Here is a 20,522-nt window from a genome sequence, read left to right on the forward strand (position 1 = left end):
CGCTGTGGCGACCCCTAACGGGAGCAGCCGAAAGATGAACAACAACATATATATATAATGTGAGGACATGATAGGGGGTAACGGTTCTGAAGTAGATTAGTTATGCCATTAGTACATGTTCAGCATAAGTGTGTGGTTTCTGTGTAAAACAAAAGATCACGTGTTGAAGTTTGTTTCGGAGATAATAATCATTGCCCCTCTCCTCCATAATGTGGCCACAAGATTCCCCAACCCCCTTATTAAGTCTTTCAATCATTTCCCTTCATTATCTGTCCCTTTGTTTTCCTTTAAAGTGCACTGCCAACAGCCACTTACATGAGCCCAGCAAATTGCACCTGAGGAAGGCAATTAAATGTACGCCTCACGATCGTGTGCTCAGGTAAGAACCGCTAGAACTGCCTAAAACTGCTCACAATTGATGTTGTGCTGCAAAGTTAGAGTGGCTCAGCAGAGAACCAATCGGCACACAATATTGAGGTAAAAATAGCCGAGGGGCGGGGACGGCTCACATCAGCTCAGGGACGTTAAGGGTTCGAGAAGAGAGCTGTAGATGTGGAGTGATTGAAAGGGTTGTTTGGAGAGTGGCAGCTCGGCGGGTCGAGTGGAGAACGGTGAGCAACCACAACGAGCACCTCAGAACTACAAGAGTGAGACGGGGTTCAGCGGTGCTGAATAGACGCACAACACCTTGGCACGACAAAGTTGGATGCAGTTTGCCAAAGGATCTCATCCCGCCATAGCTCTCCCCCTCAAACCACAGCACCGACCCCATGCGAGCATCTCGTGGGGCCAAGGTTTACTTTGGGTCTTACGGTGTCTGCCTGTCTGAATATCTGTCGCATGAAAGAGATAAGGTCACGCGATATGTTGTCGAAGCTTGTAGGCACTTGGGATTAATTGATGAATTGATGATGACAGCACACACATTGATGAATCACCCTGCCTGTAAAACATCAGGATGATAGTTTATAGCTGGGTCGAGAATCAAACCCAGGCTAGACAGCTTAGAGGCAAGTATTCGTACCTCTCGGGTCTAGGCCATCCTACCAGCCCGTAGAAATCACATCCACCCGGATGCAAGACACAGACTGTTGCTTCCTCTGGAGGGGCTCTTTTACTTATGTGCCACCTGGAGGCGATCAAAGCATAAAATGACTGCTCAGTAAAGTCAAATGGCTGACACCCCACCAAAAAATACACTGCATTTTTGAGTGAGACAGTTAAAACGTGTATAGAATGTAGTGCAGAATTTACTTTTTAACCTCATGTGTCAAGACAAGTTCTGAGATGGGTTTCAGATAAGTACGTCATGTGTTGTCTTTTCCAAATCATTATGTCTGCATGATGAAGTTTCTTGTCATCTCTTCAACAAACTTTCAGAACATGGATTAGTGGCCAGTCATTGTGGGGAAGCTCTTTCTCTCTCAGCAGGCTAACATCTCCTTCTTTGAGGTTTGGTTTTGGTTCGCTCCATCTCTGTCGAAGATGAAGAATCTGGGTGTACTCTCACCAAAACTGATGAGTGAAATAATGTCACCATCACCTTCCATACAGGTCTCGTTATACAAACTTGTCTGGAAGCAGTGTTGAAAGTTGAACCTTCATAGTGAGAAGCATATTTGGACTGAGCGCCTGTGGGTCATTGGCATCTGATGGAATTCTGGTGGTCAGTCTGGCGTTGACAATGGTGCAGGCCTCTGCCATGAAAATTACAAGCATGTTGTGTGTCAGTTGGTGCATCACTAATTTAGCAACCATCCTCTCGAAAACTTGTAGGATTGTTCCTATCTGTCGTTCCCATATCCCTCCGAAGTACGAGCTATGGGACGGATTGAATTACCATTTGAAGTTTTGTTCTGAGAGATACACAGTTACGAGGTTCTGGTTGAATTCTCTGGTGGCTACTTCAAATTCGTTTTTGGCTTGATAACGGTTGTTCCTTGATGGGGTTGCGAAGGGCCATGAAGAGACCAAAAGCACAGATGAACGCCGATGTGTCCATGGAGTTGATAATGTTGACATGCCCTGCTCGAGTGCAGAGGCAAACATCAATCAGGGGTTCTGAACAGATCCTCCTGATCCGTCGAGAAACACCGATGTCTTGTCTAATTTCTGGGATTTTCTTTGTAATTGGCTCGGTGTTCCAAGAGTTTTCACACTTGTCGTGTCGGTATTTCATCTCTGTCACTTGGTATATTGTCATCCTCTAGAAGGAATGGGAGCAGAAATTTCATCTTGCCATCGATAGACTGGACAATCAGATGGTTGCATTCGTCTTCTCGTCCTTAACTTTCTGTTGGTGCTGCATGTCGATTGCTCACACTCGACTTCACAGCCATCAGTCTTTAGTGTGTCAAAGAGTTGAGTATCCCCCATGCTGGCATTGGATTCCATCCTTCCATTGGGACCATACTCTGTGCAGAGCGTTGTTGCTGCCTAAGCAGTCTCCTGGGCTATTGGGCACAATCCTGGACGGGTCGCCACTCCGACGCAGGATTCCAGCAAGCTGGTACTCATTTTGTCGACCTCAGAAGGATGACAGGCTGATTCAACCCCATCTGGTATTAATTCAACAGCTGAGCAGAATTTGAACTCAGGACCCGAGAATCCCAAGCCCACCACTTTAACCATTAAGCCAACGCCAGGCATACATTGATCATCGAGATTCACCAGGCATACACCAGGCATTGGATTGATTATTATCTGCATTCTCGTGCAACATATGAATATGTGTAGTTCATCAGGCTGTCCTGTTTGGATACTTTTGCGAGAACTATATTTCCGCAGTGGCATCGAAATGTGCACTGAGTGAGTTTGGGGCATTTTGTGATGGCCTCCATGACTCCAGTTTCACTTTTCTCTGATTCGGCTTATTTCGTCAGGTTACTCAAGATATTGAATGATGTTACTATATTACTCAGTCACTTACTCCGGTGATGTCAAAGAATAGTGATTCTGTTGGAGCAATGTAGAAGCATGGGCACTTGCTCCAACCAAGGCCTCAAACCAACTAATGCAGTCTATCTTACCGGATGTAAGACACAGAGGGTGCAACACTTTTGCTTCATCTGTAGGGTGCTCTAGTTCTAATGCAACACCTGGGGGCACTCTTAACCTAAAATGACTGCACAATCAAGCCAAATTGCCGACACACCCACCATAAGGAAACTGGTAGGGGCCCTACACCTTGTTCACCTTAGCCAGGAATTTATTCAGTCACAGTGCCGGCACAGAATGGCCTACTCTTGTAAAAGACACTTTGGGATCTATCCACCAGCAAGTACTGGATGATGGCCGCTGAACTTAAAATCGCATTAAAGTGATATTGCACAATCATTGATGCATTGTTCTATCTGCAAATGATGAGTGTGACGGTTTATTGTCAGGTTCAGAATCAAAGCCAGATAATACACCTCAAAGAAAAGTACACTATCCCTCTGAGCTGTCCTGTAAGCATCACACTGGTCTCCACATCAGATTATAAACGTGAAAATGAGGCATTCCTCACTTCTCTTGTAACGGGTAAAAAATACATCGCATCTTACCTGCTTCAAGTTTAATGGAAGTGTTAGTCAATTAAATGACAAAGAATCTTCAGCCAATAAAAAAAATCGAGCTTACAGTGATCTTTCTTGGACATTAATGATTTCGTACTCAGAGTCCTCATAATCAGACCGCACAATCATCAATTTGGAGTGTTACTGAAGACAAAGATCGTCTTGTGTTATTGTGGTGGATGAAGCCTTCTGGTAGGCCACAAAACAAGATTTTGGCAGAAAACTTCCTCCACTACCATATTGCTTGGCCTAAAACAAGATTAAGGATGTTAAAGATCATCTCAAAGATTTGTTTCAACAAGACACTCCCATCCCTACCATGCAGCCAGACCTCACTGGCACTTTCAATCTTCAATATTCTTAAAACATTTTATTTTTTTTGTATACCTTGTCGAGGCTCGTGTAAGAGCTAACACACAACGCACAGCAGGGGGGGGGGGCATGAGACAAGAGGGGCGGGAGTGGGAAGGACAAAACAGTGGGGAACAGAGACATTAGGAGATCTGTGGAAGGGAGAGGGATGGGACGGGGAACATAGGAAATAGAAGATGGACATGACAGGGACTTTCAGGAAGGAAAGCAGGGAATTTGAAGGAGGTGGGGCTTGGGTGGATTATCGGGGGTGGAAAAGATCGAGGATTTGGATGGGGGATGATAAGAGGTGGTGGTGAACAGCTGTTTTGAAGGCCTGGGGGGAAGAATGGGAATGAATAGAGAGAGGGAGTTTATTCCAAAGGCGGGAAAAAAGAAGAATGAAAGAGTGAAGGTGAGCAGTGATTTTGGTAGTTTTACCAGAAGGGGGTTGTTGGCATACCTTGAGCGCCCTGTGGAAATGTGGTGGGGACAAATTGCAGAGAGAGCATGGGGGGAGGCTGGAGAGGAGACGGTAGAAGACAGAAAGACCACTGACCAACCTGCGGTGATTGAGTGAGAGGCCCAAAGACTCACCCTCATTGCGGGAGATGCCAATGATCTGAAATGCCTTGGTTTCTATAGCGTGAAGCCGAGAAAGATGGGAGGCAGGAGCACCAGTTCAGAGGGGAGAGCAGTACTCCATCAGGCTGTGGACAAAAGCTTTGTAAGTGGTCAGGAGCTCAGGTGGGGCGAGGAAGGACTTTGCATGACGGAGGATTCCCAGTCGGCGACTGGCTTTGGACGTGAGGTTTGAAATGTGGCTCTCCCAGGAAAGGTCATGGCAGATGGTGAGACCCAGAAGCTTGAAAGAAAGGACTTCTTCCAGAGGATTGTTGAGAAATTGGATGGGGGGGGGGGATTTAAATGGTCCTTTCGAAGAGACATAGTGAGAGTGTGAGATTTGTCCGGATTGAAAGACATTTTCCACGTGTTGGACCAATTTGTGATTTTACCCAGATCAGCAGTGAGCGAAGAAGCTGCTGCTTGCCGGTCTGAGGGATAACCGATGGTACAGCAGATGGTGGAGTCATCAGCAAAGAGATATAGAGGATTTTCCAGAGAGTTGGAGAGATCATTGATGAAAACTAGAAAAAGAACAGGGCCCAGAACGCTACCTTGAGGAAATCCAGCCTGGACAGGAAGAGGGGATGAAAGAACTCCATTTAGGGCCACACGGTGACTGCGACAGGAGAGGAAGTCTGCGAGCCTTGAGTGGAGATGGCCTTGGATACCATAGGAAGAGAGTTTGGTGAGCAGGGCAGGGTGCCAGACTGTGTCAAAAGCACGTGATATGTCCAGGGATAAGGCTGGATTTCCTGTATGGCATTGAGGGCTTCCATCCATTTTTGGGAGAGCAGAAGCAGCATATCCAGTGTGGAGTGACCTGGTCTGAAACCAAATTGATGATCAGAAATCAAGCCATTGGAGAAGAGGAAGGATTTGATGTCTGAAGCGATGATGGATTCCATAACCTTGCTGATAATTGGGAGAAGGCTGATTGGTCTGTAGTTGTCGGGATCTGTTTTTGCACCTTTTTTATGCAGGGCATTGATGTTTGCAGATTTCCAAGCAGATGGCAGATGACCTTGAGCAAATGAGAGGGTGAATAGAACAGAGAGAGGGTGAGCAAGAGCAGAAAAGCAGGTTTTTAGGACACGTGGGCTGATGCCGTCTGGACCAGTTGCAGAATCTGAGTCGAGGTTTGACAGCAAGCTGCCCACCTTGTCAGGAGAAAAGGACAGAGTCCAGGCACAGTTGGGTGCGACTGGGTAAGGTGGGAAGAGAAAGCGATGGGTTTTGGACACAAGATTTTGATGCAAACACCGAGTTTAAGCATTCAGCATTTTCACATGCGCTATCAGCAGTGCAGCCATTTGAGGTAAGGGAGGGGATGGAGGGGGAACATACACTGGAAACAGATTTGATTAGACGCCACCAGGATTTTGAGGAGGGAGAAAGTTTTGAGAGTTCAGACTTGAGATTAGAAAGATGTTGTTTTCTGGCTCTCCTGAGGGTAGATACACACTTGTTCCGAGCTTTATGGAAGGAACTGAGATTACCCTCACTTCGGTTTGCTTTTCATGAAGCAAAGGCAAGTTGTTTCAGGACAACTGCCTCACCACAAGCTTCAGTGAACTAAGGGCGGGAGGAAGGGTAGGACACCTGAAGACGAGAGGGGATAAATCCGTGCATGAGGGAGAGCAAGTTTCTTTGAAAGAATTCCCAGCATGAGTTGATGTTGGAGAAAGTGGCGATAGGAGACCAGTCTATAAGTTTGATGGCTGCTTGGAGACCCTGCCAGTCGGCTTGAGTGAAATGCCAGACTCGACGGCGGTGAGGTGGTTCTCTGATAATAGCCAGAGAGATGTCTACTTTGACAAGGACGTGGTCAGAAGAACCGATTGGAGCGGAGGAAGAGCAGCAGATATTGTCAGGGAAATTTGTCAAAATCAGATCCAGAAGAGATGGAGTACCGTTGGTTGAGATCCAGGTCGGGAAGTTGACCGATTGAGTCAGTCCCAATGAGTCGCAGAAAGCTTTTGCTGAGATGCCATGACAGGTGAGAGAGGTACCCACACCTAGCCAACTGGCATGATGACAATTGAAGTCGTCACATATGAGGAAGAGAGAGTTCGGATGAGAAGATAGAAGTTGGTCTATGTTTTCGGACAGTGAGGTGGAGATGGAGTCATTTCTGTTAGGTGGACGGTACAGTACACATATAAACATGAGGTGGGAGTGGAGGGGAAGCCGTAGCTGGAGGGATTCCTGGGGGTGTGGGGGAGTGAGGGCAGTGTATGGAGAGTGAGGAATATAGTCTTTGATGAAAAGAGCAACTCCTCCACCAGGACGAGGCTCAGGTCTGTCATGTCTGGAGGAGGGAGTAACCAGGGAGAGATAATTGGGAGTCAGACACGTCTTGGGGGAGGAAAGTTTCTGTTAGGCAGATAATGTCTGGTTTGTCAGCGGCAACCTGTATGGAATGATCTGAAAGGTTTGAGCGAAGGCCCCGGATATTTGAGGTCCAGACTTTTAATGAAGAGGGAGGGGAGGAGGCTTTGGGTGCAGGGGGTGGGAGGGGAGGGGGAGGGTAGGACAAGGGACGAGGGGGGGGAGGTAAGGAGGGTTGTTGAAAGAGTGTGGGGGATTGCAGAATAGCTCGGGAAGGGTGCCGGATGAGGAGGAGAAAAGGCTCTGTGGTGCTGGGGGAGAGGGGGGGACAAGAGAGGGGGAAGAAGGCAGTTGAAGATTTGAGGAGGTGGAGTGAAGAGATGGAGGTGAGAGGGCAGTGGAAGGAGGCAGCTTTGTGGATGAGAGGGGGGCAACTTTGAGAAGGATGAGTGAGGGGGATGAATGGTGGGAGAAAGGTGAGGGGGGAGTTTTTGAGAGAGGTGAGAGGGAGGCTTGGAGGGAGAAGAGTGGGATGGTTGCTTTGAGAGTGAAGGGTGAGAGGGGTGAGTTGGCACTGAAGTTGGAAAAAAGAATGGTTGATGGAAAGCGAACATTCATAGCAAACCGGGTTTTTTTTTTTTAAGTTTCAGGTCAGAGATGCGATTTAACACAATTCTTGATGGATGCAATAAAGGCGAATTCAGAGAATGGAGAGAAGAAACGCTGTTACAGTTGGATTTTTTAGGAAAGGTCTGAAGGAAAGGTCGAACTGAGAGCAGTCTGTTTTAATAGTAGAAGAGTAGTGCATTATGATATAGCCAAGAGTACCACACATGTGAAAGAGGAAGATGAAGCATTCTAAGAGATCATTTTTATTATTATTATTAATGTTTGAGAGAGTTTTCAACAGATTAAGTCGTGGAAGTGTTGTAGAAAAAAATCGAGGAAGAAGAAGAAGAAGAGGAGGAAGAAGAAGAGGAGATTGAGAAGAAGAAGAAGAAGAAGTGAGACTCGTGAATGTGCAAGGAGAAAGGTAGCGTTTTTTAAAAAAAAATTAAGATAAGAAATAGAGTGATTAGTTGGGATGGATGGGGGACGTTAGGAAAGTGGGGAAGATAGAAATTGAAGGTAATGGGGAGAAAAAACAAAACACGATCGTACACCAAGGGGAATCGGTAGGCCTCAAGCCTCAAGGGTAGGCCTCAAGCACCTGGTAAGACAAGGTCGACAAAACCTTACAAAATAGCACGATTTTTGAAACAAAACCGAACTAGGAACACAGTAACATGTAGGTGAGAGAATAAACAGTTAAAATGGGACAGATAACGACCGGAAACTTAACTTTGAGATCATCAGCAGATAGCCCTGAAGGAGACCTGTCGACGCTCCAAACCCAGAACCAGAAGTCCCAAGAAGAAGTAATGGCTTTGTTGGACAACAGTTTATCCCTGCAAACCCACTGCTTTTTTCACCTAATTAATTGACTCTTTCACTCAGGAAGGTTTCCCTCTTGCATCCAAAATGTAACTTTCACTCAATGTGACTCGATCTGTTCCACTTAAGGTGGCTGTAATTGCTAACAGTGGATATGAACCTCTGCCACACCCACCCTACTCACCAAATCGAATCCTTTCTGACTTCTATTTGCTCCCTCAACTCAAGGAAGCTCTGCAGGGGAACAACTATGAGAACGACAATCCCGTGATGGTAGCTTCCTAAAGGAACATGACAAGGAGGTACACAAAACAATCCAGATGACCAATAACATGTGCTTTGCTGGGGGAGGAGATTACGTTGAGAAATAAAGTGAATAAAACTGATTGTGTAATGTTTTCCTTGTTGTGTCACCAACAAACTGGTCACTCCTCGTGTGTGTTTAAATATCTATCTATAATTCCAGCAATCTCTGTGTGTCTGTTTGTCTGCGTCCGCCGTTTCTCGACGACCGCTGGTCCGATCTCATTGAAACTTGCCAGGAATATTGCCGGGGACCCGCGGATGTGCCTTTTCGTGGTTTGATATCGATCGGACGAGCGGTTCCCAAGTTACGGCCATTTTACTGCTTTTCCAGTGTTGAAAAGGTGTATATATGGCAGCTGAAGGTGTCGTTCCACCTTCTCACCTTATCATGCCAATTTTTTCCCAAATTATTAATAACCGGATGACCACCGGTCCGATCGGATTGAAACTTGCCAGGAATATTGCCGGGGTCCCGCGGATGTGCCTTTTCAAGGTTTGATATCGATCGGACGAGCGGTTCCCAAGTTACGGCCATGTATCTGTGAACCAATGACAGGACACGGTCCTATGACGTCAGGAATGATGTCACAATGTTTATTTGATTATTATTTTTTTAAGGATTGACGTCACAATTCTTCGTTTGGTATGACGTCACAATCAACACTGGGGACCTGGGTATGTGCCTTTCTCTGGGTATGTGCCAAAAAACTCCCAAGGTTTGATTATTATTCAAATTATTAATTAATCCCAAGGTTTGAATTTTCCCGAGGGAAACAGCTGTTTCCCAAGGGTTTGAAAGCTGTTTTTTCCCAAGGTTGGAATTAATCCTTGTGCTTGGTATACATTTGTGAATACATTTACAGAGAGAGGGACGAGGGAGGAGGGGGACAGAGGAGGGGGGAGAGGGGGGCGAGAGAGGTTGGCGAGAGAGGAGGGGGGAGAGAGGGGGGCGAGAGAGGAGGCGTCACAATTCTTCTTCTTCGTTTGATATGACGTCACAATTGATGCTGGGGACTTGATACTACAGGTACGAAGCTGCACATACTGGCACGCACCTACGGGCCCGCACTAGCATATATATATATATATATATATATATATATATATATATATATATATATATATGTATTCTTCTTCTTCTTTCGGCTGCTCCCGTTGGGGGTCGCCACAGCGGATCATCCGTTATGATCCGCATACTGATTTGGCATAGGTTTTACGCCGGATGCCCTTCCTGACACAACCCTGGTCGCCTCTTACGACACAGGGATAAGGATTGGGTTTCGCCATGATTCCGGGCTGCCCTACGCTCAGCGCAGAGCTCCCGTCCTCAAGCGATCCTTCAACCCAAGCCTCCGAGTAGCCGGATTACAGGCGCAAGCCACTTCGCCCGGTATAATATATATATATATATATATATATATATATATATATATATATATATATATATATATATATATATATATATATATATATATATATATATATATATATATATATATATATATATATATATACCTGGTGTTGGCGCAGTGGTTAGGGCAGCGGCTTGGGATCCAAAAAGGTCCTGAGTTCAAGCCTCGTTGAGCCGCTGAATTAATACATCAGGGGGTTGACTCAGCCTGTCATCCTTCCGAGGTTGGCGAAATGAGTACCAGTATAATGGGCCGGTGTATACCCTGGTTAAAATAGGTGTACCATCTCCCTGTGTCGTAAGAGGCGACTAGGGTTGCGTCAGGAAGGGCATCCGGCGTAAAACATGTGCCAAATCACAATGCGGATCATACGGATGATCCGCTGTGGCGACCCCAAACGGGAGCAGCCGAAAGAAGAAGAAGAAGATGTATATATATATATATATATATATATATATATATATATATATATATATATATATATATATATATATATATATATATATATATATATATATATATATATATGGTATTATTTAAATAGCAGGGTGTGCTTACACATTGTGTAAGCATACGAACCGTGTTTCCCCATTGTCTTGGGTCGCTCACCTGCATTTGATTTTTCATAGTTTATTTTCATTTATTTATATTTTCATATGTGAATGTTGTACAACGATTCTGTGATGTTTTTTTTTTTTTTCCAGTGTATCGGCTTCGATATTCATGGGCACAAAAAATTTCAGCTTTCTACGTCACTCCCAATCTTTAATATCATTCAGTAGTTGAAACAGCTTTTTACGTCACTCCCAATTTTTAATATCAGTCAGTAGTAGAAAGAGCTTTTTACGTGTATTAAAATATATATATATATATATATATACATACATATATATATATATATATATATATATATATATATATATATATATATATATATATATATATATACATACATATATTGTTGCGGTTTTGGAAATTCACAAAACACCATTCAGGTTCCCCGAAGATCAGTTATTTCGATAAGTAAATGTTTCAGGTTAGAATCCCCACCGATGTGTAAAGGGCTGCGAATCTTTGAGGAAGCCGTTATTCTTTCTCTGTCTTTATTTTAACAAACATCGCAACGCCATCATTTCCAACAAACATCGCAACGCCATCATTTCCAACAAACATCGCAACGCCATCATTTCCAACAAACATCGCAACGCCATCATTTCCAACAAACATCACAACGCCATCATCTCCTCCAAACATCACAACGCCCTCATCTCCGACAAACATCGCAACGCCCTCATCTCCTACAAACATCGCAATGCCATCATCTCCTACAAACATCGCAACGCCATCATCTCCAACAAACATTTCAACGCCATCATCTCCAACAAACATTTCAACGCCATCATCTCCAACAAACATCGCAACGCCATCATCTCCAACAAACATTGCAATGCCATCATCTCCAACAAACATCGCAACGCCATCATCTCCAACAAACATCGCAACGCCATCATCTCCTACAAACATCGCAACGCCATCATCTCCTACAAAAACGCCATCATCATCGACAAACAACGCTCCCTCTGCTCAAGCCGCCATTGTGCACCACGGCGTGAGCCGATTTGCATAATCGGATCAAAACGAGGGTTTCCCCGACACCAACCCATGACGTCAAACATGGGGTTCCCAGCTCGGCTTACCAGGGGTGAGAGGTCAGAGGTGAAAAGTGGGCGGAGCCCGGCCTCCGGTTGAGAGACCAAAGAGCGGCTCGCCTCGGGCCAATATAAGGGCAGAGCTCGAACGAGTTCGGAGTGGACTTCGGAGATTCATCGCTCTCTGGAGACGGGCAGTAGTGGGAGAGGAAGGCACACGGAGCACGCATTCGGGGGAGGAGGCAGACGGTGGCGGCAGCGCGAAGAAGCGGGCACTCGGGATATTCGTCCCTCTCTGGAGTCGAGCAGCTTCGTCGTGGTCCGGGTGAACGGCCCTGAGACGGTCGAGCGACGCTGAGGTAGTGAACGGGCCCAAAGAGCATCAACTCTAAAAGAGCAAAAGACCCGTGCACTCCTCTGAGCGCGTCGCCGGTCAGACCCGACCGACCAGGCTGCAGTGGAGGCCGGACGACCGAGGGGAACCGAGCAAGCCGCTCGACAAGCTGCTCAAGCCGCCCGGCCGCTAAGCGACTGGTGCGTAGCAACACAAGGGCCAAACAGGAACATCCAGGGTCACCGACCCGAAGACCTTCGAGCCGTCACAAGGGGCGGTCAGGTAACCTGCCTGGCCTCTTGTGCGCCTTCGGTCACCCAGGCTCCGAGTTGGAATAAAGGCTCACGAGCCCGTTTCTTTTCCTGGGTGTTGAAAGTATGAAATATGAATGATAGTATGATAGTATGAAATGATAGTATGAAAGTCTGTGGCGCCCTGTCTTTATAAGTAGAATTGTTGGTTCAGTGCGTGTCTGTACATAATAAATAGACATCGGCTGTAGGCTTTTCTTGTGTCATGTCCCCTTCCCCCCATTGATTGCTTGTCTGTATAAATAATTGCCCCCATTGTTTGAATGTCAATCTGCTCGTTGCGTCATTTCCTCCCATTGACTTCCACGGCGCGTTCGGGAAATTAGCCGGCTATTAAAGCCAAATTAATGTGGTCAATTGGTCCGACGGAACTTGGCGATTTAAACCGGTTCGGCATCGCACACGGAACGAGCGTGCTTCGCGGCTTGTTTCCGTACGAGTCCCGTCAAGGTATAAATTCTCGGTACTTCTGTCTGCGCGGATAATTAGGTATATCGAGATTCGGCGATTAACCCTGTACCGCGTGGACAGAATATGGACAGTTTATGGTGCGTTAAGGCACCCGTAGCAGGTTTCCGGAGTTGTCCGGAAGCTACGACTGAATTCCGGTTTTCGGCGGACGCACGACTGTGGTTGGGCCTTAAGTGGTCGTGCGTGGCTGTTTGAACCAGCTAATTCCTAACAATATATATATATATATATATATATATATATATATATATATATATATATATATATATTTGTATGACTCATTGAATGCCCCTCCTTGCTCACTCTCGCTTGACGAGTATTCAAGTAATTTTCTGTATACTACATCATTCTCAGAGAAACCCAATCAGCTTGTTTTCATAGAACTTCATAAAACCTGCCAACATTTTCCAACTCTCTAAGTTTTTATTAACATAAATTTAAATGCAACACTTTTTTTTAATGTATATTTCACTGGAAAAATGCATTGCAGTATGATACAAATCAGCACACTTGGATGCAGACCTATTTTGTAACATATACCCTTGAAGGGAGAATGTTTTTTGTTCACCACAAAAAGTGTGCAGTTAAACAGTTTCAAAGCGTTTTGTTGAACTTATTGTCTGATAATAATTCAATGCAGTATCAATGTCTTTGCAGATTGAATTCACACAGGATCAGATTGATGGTGAGTTCACACTCAAGATAAACACAAGAAAAAGAAGGAAATGATGGACATGATGACACAAAGATGATTTATTATTCTGACTTTGTTGAATTTTGAAATGAGTTAAAAATTTTCTTTTAAATTGAGGCATGGGATGAGAGTGGAGTACATGAAAAAGAACTAAGGATAGTTGTGTGTGAGCAACTTAAGCAGTCAACAGAGTGCCATGTAGTCATTGCAAGAACTAATTGGGTTTATGTTAAATGTTGATTCTCGTTACCCCCTCCCCCCCCCCCCCGAAGGAGAGGGTATTGCATTTGGGTCCATTTGTTTGTCTGTCTGTCTGTCTGTCTGTCTGTCTGTCTGTCTGTTTGTCCGCACAGAACTTTAGTGTTTTTCTCCGCAACTGCTCGGCGGATTGAGGCGAAATTTTCACCAGAGGGGCAACTACTCATGTGGAGTATTTTATTGATAATTATGACGTCAGAGGGGACGTGGCATGGCAGCCATGTTGGAAAACTGGAAAAACCTTGGTGTCCGTATCTGTGAAACTGCAACAAGGAAAAAATTGAAACTTAGTACATGACAAGTACTTCCCATGAGGAAAAAGTGTGATTTTTTTTTTAATGACATCATCGGTGCCATTGTTATGACGTCATAGTTGCATATGTAGAATGCTACATCTGATCGGTATGAAAAATTTTGAGGTTCATCTCGGGATTAAATGGTCCACGTAAAGTCATCGGTCACGTGATTCACAAGCCATATTGTTTAAAAAAAAAAAAAACTTCAAAAGTCTTCCTCTATGAAGTGGCTCAACAGATCGAGGCGAAACTTTACATGTTTGACTGACTATACATGAGGAACAAAAGATCTTGATCCGGATCCAGCTACTATAAGAAATTTTTTAAATGATTATTCACCATTGAGATATTGGGCCATAAACGATATAGTACTGTATAGCATTATATTTCAAAAATGTATTGGGCCCGATATGTTCTCGTGGATCAGGTATTATGTGGCGGAGGTACGCACTCTACTGATTGCTCTTCTGGTTGGGTTATGGAGATGACACAGGTAGGATTGGCAAAAATGACGCCGTTTTACCTCTAGGTTTCCTTTCTGCTTGTCAAGAAAATTCCTTGTATAATTGTAAAGAAAAGCTGTAACATAGTTGGAACCCAATTTAACACAGATCTTTGTTTTCTCCATTATGTTCAAATTCACTGGAGTCTTATTTTCAAGACACGAATAAAGTTTGCAGCTCAAATAAAATCAAATATAGATATCATTAAATATAACAGACTCTGCATGCTAACTAAAACCAAGACATTTATATCGAAGTGTGATTGAAAGCAGATTCCTGTTGATTGTCATCCATGCAAAATGGACTCATTTGTGCATGAAGTGCTTGAGAACAAAATTCTAAAAAAATAAATTGAAAGTCTGCATTGAATAGTAAATACAATGTCTGTAACATTTGATAATGATAGACCAACATTTGCCTGGCTTTTACCCACAGAATACAAGGAAGCTTTCTTACTTTTTGACCGTACGGGCAAACAGAAAATCACATACGGACAGTGCGGAGACGTCATGCGAGCTCTTGGACAGAACCCAACCAATGCGGAGGTGATGAAGGTCCTGGGAAAGCCAAAGCCTGAAGGTTTGTTGTGCAGCCTGACACCATTATATCAGCCTCAAAGGGGACACGCTTTGGGACACGCAACATACATCATCTGGCAATGCCAATACCTCAACTTACCATGTTATGGATACCAAACTACAACTTTCAGAACATGTCGAGTCAAATCTGATGTGTGCATATAACCTAATGCAATGTAGATGTATTTTTAACAATTCCATTGTTCATGGAAAATGTTAATCCAGCTTTTCCCTCTTTATTTATTTATTTATTTATTATCTTGCCAAAACGAAGTTTTGCAAGATATGTTAGTCAGCTTGTATGTTTTTTTTTTTTGTTTTTTTTTGTCTGTAATCACGTATAAAAAATTCTGCAGAGCACAGTTATCATCGGAAATTTTTGTAACTTCGCATATCAGAGGCCTATAGAGGTCCCTTTCAGAGCATACAATTTTGAAGGTCAAGGTCAAAGGTCAAGGTCACTTTTTCGCAAATCAGGGGAGTCGACGAAACCCTTATTTTTTGAGTAATTTTGATCGGATTGTCTTCAAACTTCATGGGAATATAGTTCATGGTCTGGCGCTCAGCTGATTAATTTTTGGTGGCGATTGGCCTTGACCTTCATATGTTTTTTTTTGTTGTCGTTTTTTTTTTTTTTTGGTCTGTAATCACGTATAAATCACTATGCAGAGCACAGTTGTCATTGGAAATTTTTGTAACTTCGTATATCAGAGGCCTATTGAGGTCCCTTTCAGCGCATACAATTTTGAAGGTTAAGGTCAAAGGTCAAGATCACTTTGTCGCAAATCAGGGGAGTCGACGAAACCCTTATTTTTTGAGTAATTTTGATCGGATCGTCTTCAAACTTCATCGGAATATAATTCATGGTCTGGCGCTCAGCTGATTAATTTTTGGTGGCGATTGGCCTTGACCTTCATGGTTAGCGCCTCAGGTCAAACATATTTGACCCCAATGTCAAATTTTCAAGTTTTAGGAACCATATCGTGTAGGACCTCAAATTGAACACCTCGATGAGTGCTTTCTAGATATGTCAAGCTTGAGACATTATGACGTCATTTGGTGATGTTATGAGGCAACAGCATATTTTTCATGGTTACTCTGTAGAACGATTCTCATCGGAATCTCTCGTAGGCAGATATTCCTCAAGGAGTCGCTCTTGGTGGATAGCAGCTCTGTTCCCCTCAGTGTGACCTTAAAGAAGTCACACGTGGTCACCTTTTGGCAAGATACGGGTCACCCTGCGGGTGACATTGGTTTTTTATTTTTATTTTTTTTGAGGTTTCACAGAAGAGAGGTGGATTTTAAAATGGTATTAACATGTTATCTTATGCAAGTGTACATTTCAAATTATAAGAAATTTAAATGTCGAATTAACATCTGAATGTATTTAAGAATAGCATTAATGGCTTGTTTTTCCAACTTAAATTAATTATTGATCATTTTTCCATGGTGGATCATTAGAAGAGGTGGATCATTTTTCCATGGTGGACTGGAAGAGGGGCCTTGTTGTCCCTCTCTGGAAAGGGTAGGGTGATCGCCAGAACTGCAACAACTACTGAAGGGTGACGCTGCTCTCAGTGCCGGGCAAGGTTTTTGCTCGGATAATTCTGGATAGGGTTTGCCACCATCTGCTTGAGCACCAGTGCCCAGAGCAGTCAGGCTTTACACCAAAGAGGTCAACGATTGACCGTATATTTGCTTTTCGGGTCCTCACCGAATGCAGACGAGAGTTTCGGCAGGGGCTGCTTGCAGCTCATGTTGATCTTTGCAAAGCGTTTGATTCAGTGAATCGGGATGCCCTCTGGAGGGAGGATTCTTGGTCTTCGTGGGGTGCCACCAAAACTGATCGATCTGATGTCTGAACTCTACTCTGGTACTGAGAGTGCTATGAGATGTGGTGGTACCATCTCTGACTTATTTCCAGTTGTTACTGGAGTTCGTCAGGGTATGTACTGGCCCCCACACTTTTCAGTGCTTGTATGGACTGGATTCTTGGGAGGATGTCAGAGAGATCAAGCTGTGGTGCATCGTTTGGGAATGTCAAGATCTCTGACCTTGATTTCGCAGATGATGCTTTTGGAGGCCCTTGAGGTGCTGGTTACGGAGTCTGAGCCGCTGGGATTACGGGTTTCCTGAGTCAAAACTAAGATTCAGGCTTTCATGACATCTTGGATGTTACTATCTTATCTGTACCTGTTTGTGGTGAGGATGTTGAGGTCGTGGAGAGATTCACTTACCTTGGCAGTGACATTCATGTCTCTGCTGGCTGTGAGCCAGAGGTCAATAGATGTCTGGGTCGGGCCTGGGGAGTCATGGATTCACTGGATCATGGGGTGTGGAACTGTCAGTACCTGTGCAGGAGGAGGAAAGTCCAAGTCTTCAGGTCCTTGGTGCTTCCCGTATTGCTCTACGGATGTGAGACTTGGATTCTGACCAGGGATCTAAGACGGCAACTTAATTTCGTTGGTAGCAGGTCTCTTTGGATAATCCTTGGGTATAGGTGGTCAGACTTTGTGTCCAACGAGCGGTTGCTGAGAAAGATTCAATTGAGATTTTTTTTTTCCTGCATAGTCCACGATCATCAGCTGCGGCTGTATGGACACGTGTCTCGTTTTCCTGACGCTGATCCTGCTCACCAGATTCTCTCAGTGAGGGAGCCTCGTGAGTGGAGGAGGTCAATGGGCCGACCACGTGCCTCGTGGTTGCAGCGGGTTGATTAGCATCTCAAGGATATGGGGATGGGCCAGGCATCTGCTTGGGGGATGGCCAGACGGAGGCCTCTGGAGTACCAGCGTAAAGTGGACGCAGCGACGCACTGCTGCAGCACATGCTTCCATACCTGACCTGACCTGATCATTTGGACCAAGTTGATTTGTGCTCCCACCTACATCACACATTACTAGATGACATCAAAACTGGTGGATCTGTTGTGTCTGGTATCTGACACACAGATTTTTACACTTTTGAGAATCTGCTTTGAAGATATAGATGGAGGATCAGAAGAATGATTACCAGAGAAATAATTTCCTTTAGCATGTAAGAATCCTTGCACTCTTTTAATTAGCCCTGGCAGAAGCCTGTGGGAAAATACCTCAACATAAAGATCTTGGCATGTTATTATCTCACCTGGGCTTTCGTCAGTTGAGCTTATGCGATTGAGCAGTGGCCATAGTTGAGTGAGCGGGCGAGTCAGAAAGTGAATGAGTGAGTCATTCAGTCTGTGAACACTTCAGTCATAATCACTTGAACCAAACACGTGGTTTTGATGAAACTTGGCCACAAGCTTCATATCTGATGCCTAATGAAGATATATTGACCCCTTCAAAATCTGCGCTCATTTAGAAGGGCGACGGTGGTTTTTTGACCCCCCCGCCCCAAAAAGTAGGTATTTGCTCTCCTCCAAAACCACACACACAATTTTGATGAATTCTGACCACAACCGTCATCACCCGTAATATACCAAAGTGTATCGACTGCATCAAAATCTGTACACATTAAGGGGTTTACAGGTGGGTGGGGGAACCCCCCCCCCACCAAAATAGGTATTTGCTCTCTTCTCTGAAACTGCACACACACAATTTTGAGGAAAATTGACCCCAACCTTTATCATCTGTGATGTACCAAGGTTTGTTCATGTCATTAAAAAACAAATCCATAGGTATTTACTTTCTTCTCTGTAACATATTTTGTGGGTCATCTGTGCCGACCAGTGGTTGCCTGATTATCGTATCGAGCCACGACAAGGTGAATGCCCAGGGGTACTGCCCCTAGGTTTACTGTCTCTGTGAGGTTCTTTGTCATCATTCCTGTAGCTCCAATTATCACTGGTACAACTTTGGCATTCTTCAGCTTCCAGAATCTTCTCACTTCATTCCTGAGGTCTTGATATTGGTCATATTCTTGACTTCTACATCGTTTCATCCAAAGTCACTGCGATTAACACCTCAATCAGCAATGCCTTCTCTTTTTTTTTTGTCCCTCAGTATGACATCTGGTCGCAACGCTTTGTTTTCAATGTTCACGCTCAATGGGATCATTAGGTACTTCCATGTTTTCAGTGATTACAGATGTGCCAGCGGATTACATTATAAACTCCGTTGTGTTGTTGTGTGTACAGCTGTTCTGATGTGTTTGTTTTTGTGTGTGTGTTCGGTCATTAAGCATAACATATCATTCTCTTTACTAACCCCACCTCCACCCCTCACCTTTCTCTCTCTTCTTTTTTTTCATACTTGTCTCTCTGTCTCTCTCTCTCTCTCTCTCTCTCTCTCTCTCTCTCTCTCTCTCTCTCCCTCTCTCTCTCTCTCTCTCTCTCTCTCTGTCTCTCTCTCTGTCTCTGTCTCTGTCTCTGTCTGTCTCTGTCTCTGTCTCTGTCTCTCTGTCTGTCTCTCTGTCTGTCTCTGTCTGTCTCTCTGTCTGTCTCTGTCTCTCTGTCTCTCTGTCTCTCTGTCTCTCTGTCTCTGTCTCTCTCTCTCTGTCTCTCTGTCTCTGTCTCTGTCTCTCTCTCTGTCTCTCTCTCTGTCTATCTCTCTCTCTCTCTCTCTCTCCCTCTCTCCCTCACTCTGTTTCACCCCCTCTTTGTATGCCTCCCTCCTGTGGTATAGCAATGTTTGGTGGAGCATAGCTCTCCCCACCTCCTGTCCCCCTTCATCGCTCTTCCACCCTTCCTAGCTTCCCCCTCCCTCCTGCCTCCTCTCTCTTCCATCCCTCTCTCCTCTCTTCCTCACTCTCCCTTTCCTCCCTATCTCAACCCCCCTCCTTAATATCCCCATCACTAAAGCAGCGGTTGTATTTGCTCGTCTACACTAATAGAAGGAAACGTGTGTGAGTGTGTCTCCTCCATAACGCCAAAACCATAAAACCGAGCAGCCTGAAACTTTGCATGCACACTAAGAAAACTCCAAGGAAGTGTAAGAGTGAACATTGGGTGTTTGGGTTAATTAAAACATCCTTTTTTTTGTATACCTTGTCGAGGCTCGTATGAGAGCTAACACGCAATGCACAGCAAGGGGGGCATGAGACAGGAGGGGAGGGAGTGGGAAGGACAAAACAGTGGGGAACAGAGACATTCGGAGATCTGTGGGAGAGAGGGATGGGACAGGGAACATGGGGAATAGAAGATGGACATTACAGGGACTTTCAGGAAGGAAAGCAGGGAATTTGAAGGAGTTGGGCTTGGGTGGATTAGCGGGGGTAGAAAAGATCTAGGTTTTGGATGAGGGATGACAAGAGGTGGTGGTAAACAGCTGTTTTGAAGGCCTGGAGGGAAGAATGGGATTGAATAGAGTGAGGGAGTTTATTTTGAAGATAATTAACGGCCTTATTTAATTACATCCTTCATCAGGCGCATCATCCGTCACTACTCTCTCTGGAATCTTAAGCCGTATCCTGAGTAACCTCGCTGGGGTCTGAA

The 20,522-nt window shown here is 44.7% G+C and overlaps 1 protein-coding gene across 2 annotated transcripts in view; it reads left to right on the forward strand.

Annotated features, from left to right (window-relative positions):
- The window catches only part of LOC147029527 (myosin light polypeptide 6-like), a 97,490-nt gene that overhangs the window by 7,844 nt on the left and 69,124 nt on the right, over window positions 1–20,522 (forward strand). For both annotated transcript variants that reach the window (XM_085872631.1, XM_085872630.1), the window contains exons 2-3: window positions 13,438–13,465; window positions 14,967–15,110. In XM_085872631.1, the coding sequence (XP_085728757.1) occupies window positions 13,438–13,465; window positions 14,967–15,110 (172 nt within the window). The remainder of the gene's footprint in view (window positions 1–13,437; window positions 13,466–14,966; window positions 15,111–20,522) is intronic.

The sequence above is a fragment of the Eptatretus burgeri genome, chromosome 3 (assembly GCF_056783735.1).
Source record: "Eptatretus burgeri isolate ZD-2024b chromosome 3, Ebu_testis_v1, whole genome shotgun sequence".
Lineage (NCBI taxonomy): Eukaryota > Metazoa > Chordata > Myxini > Myxiniformes > Myxinidae > Eptatretus > Eptatretus burgeri.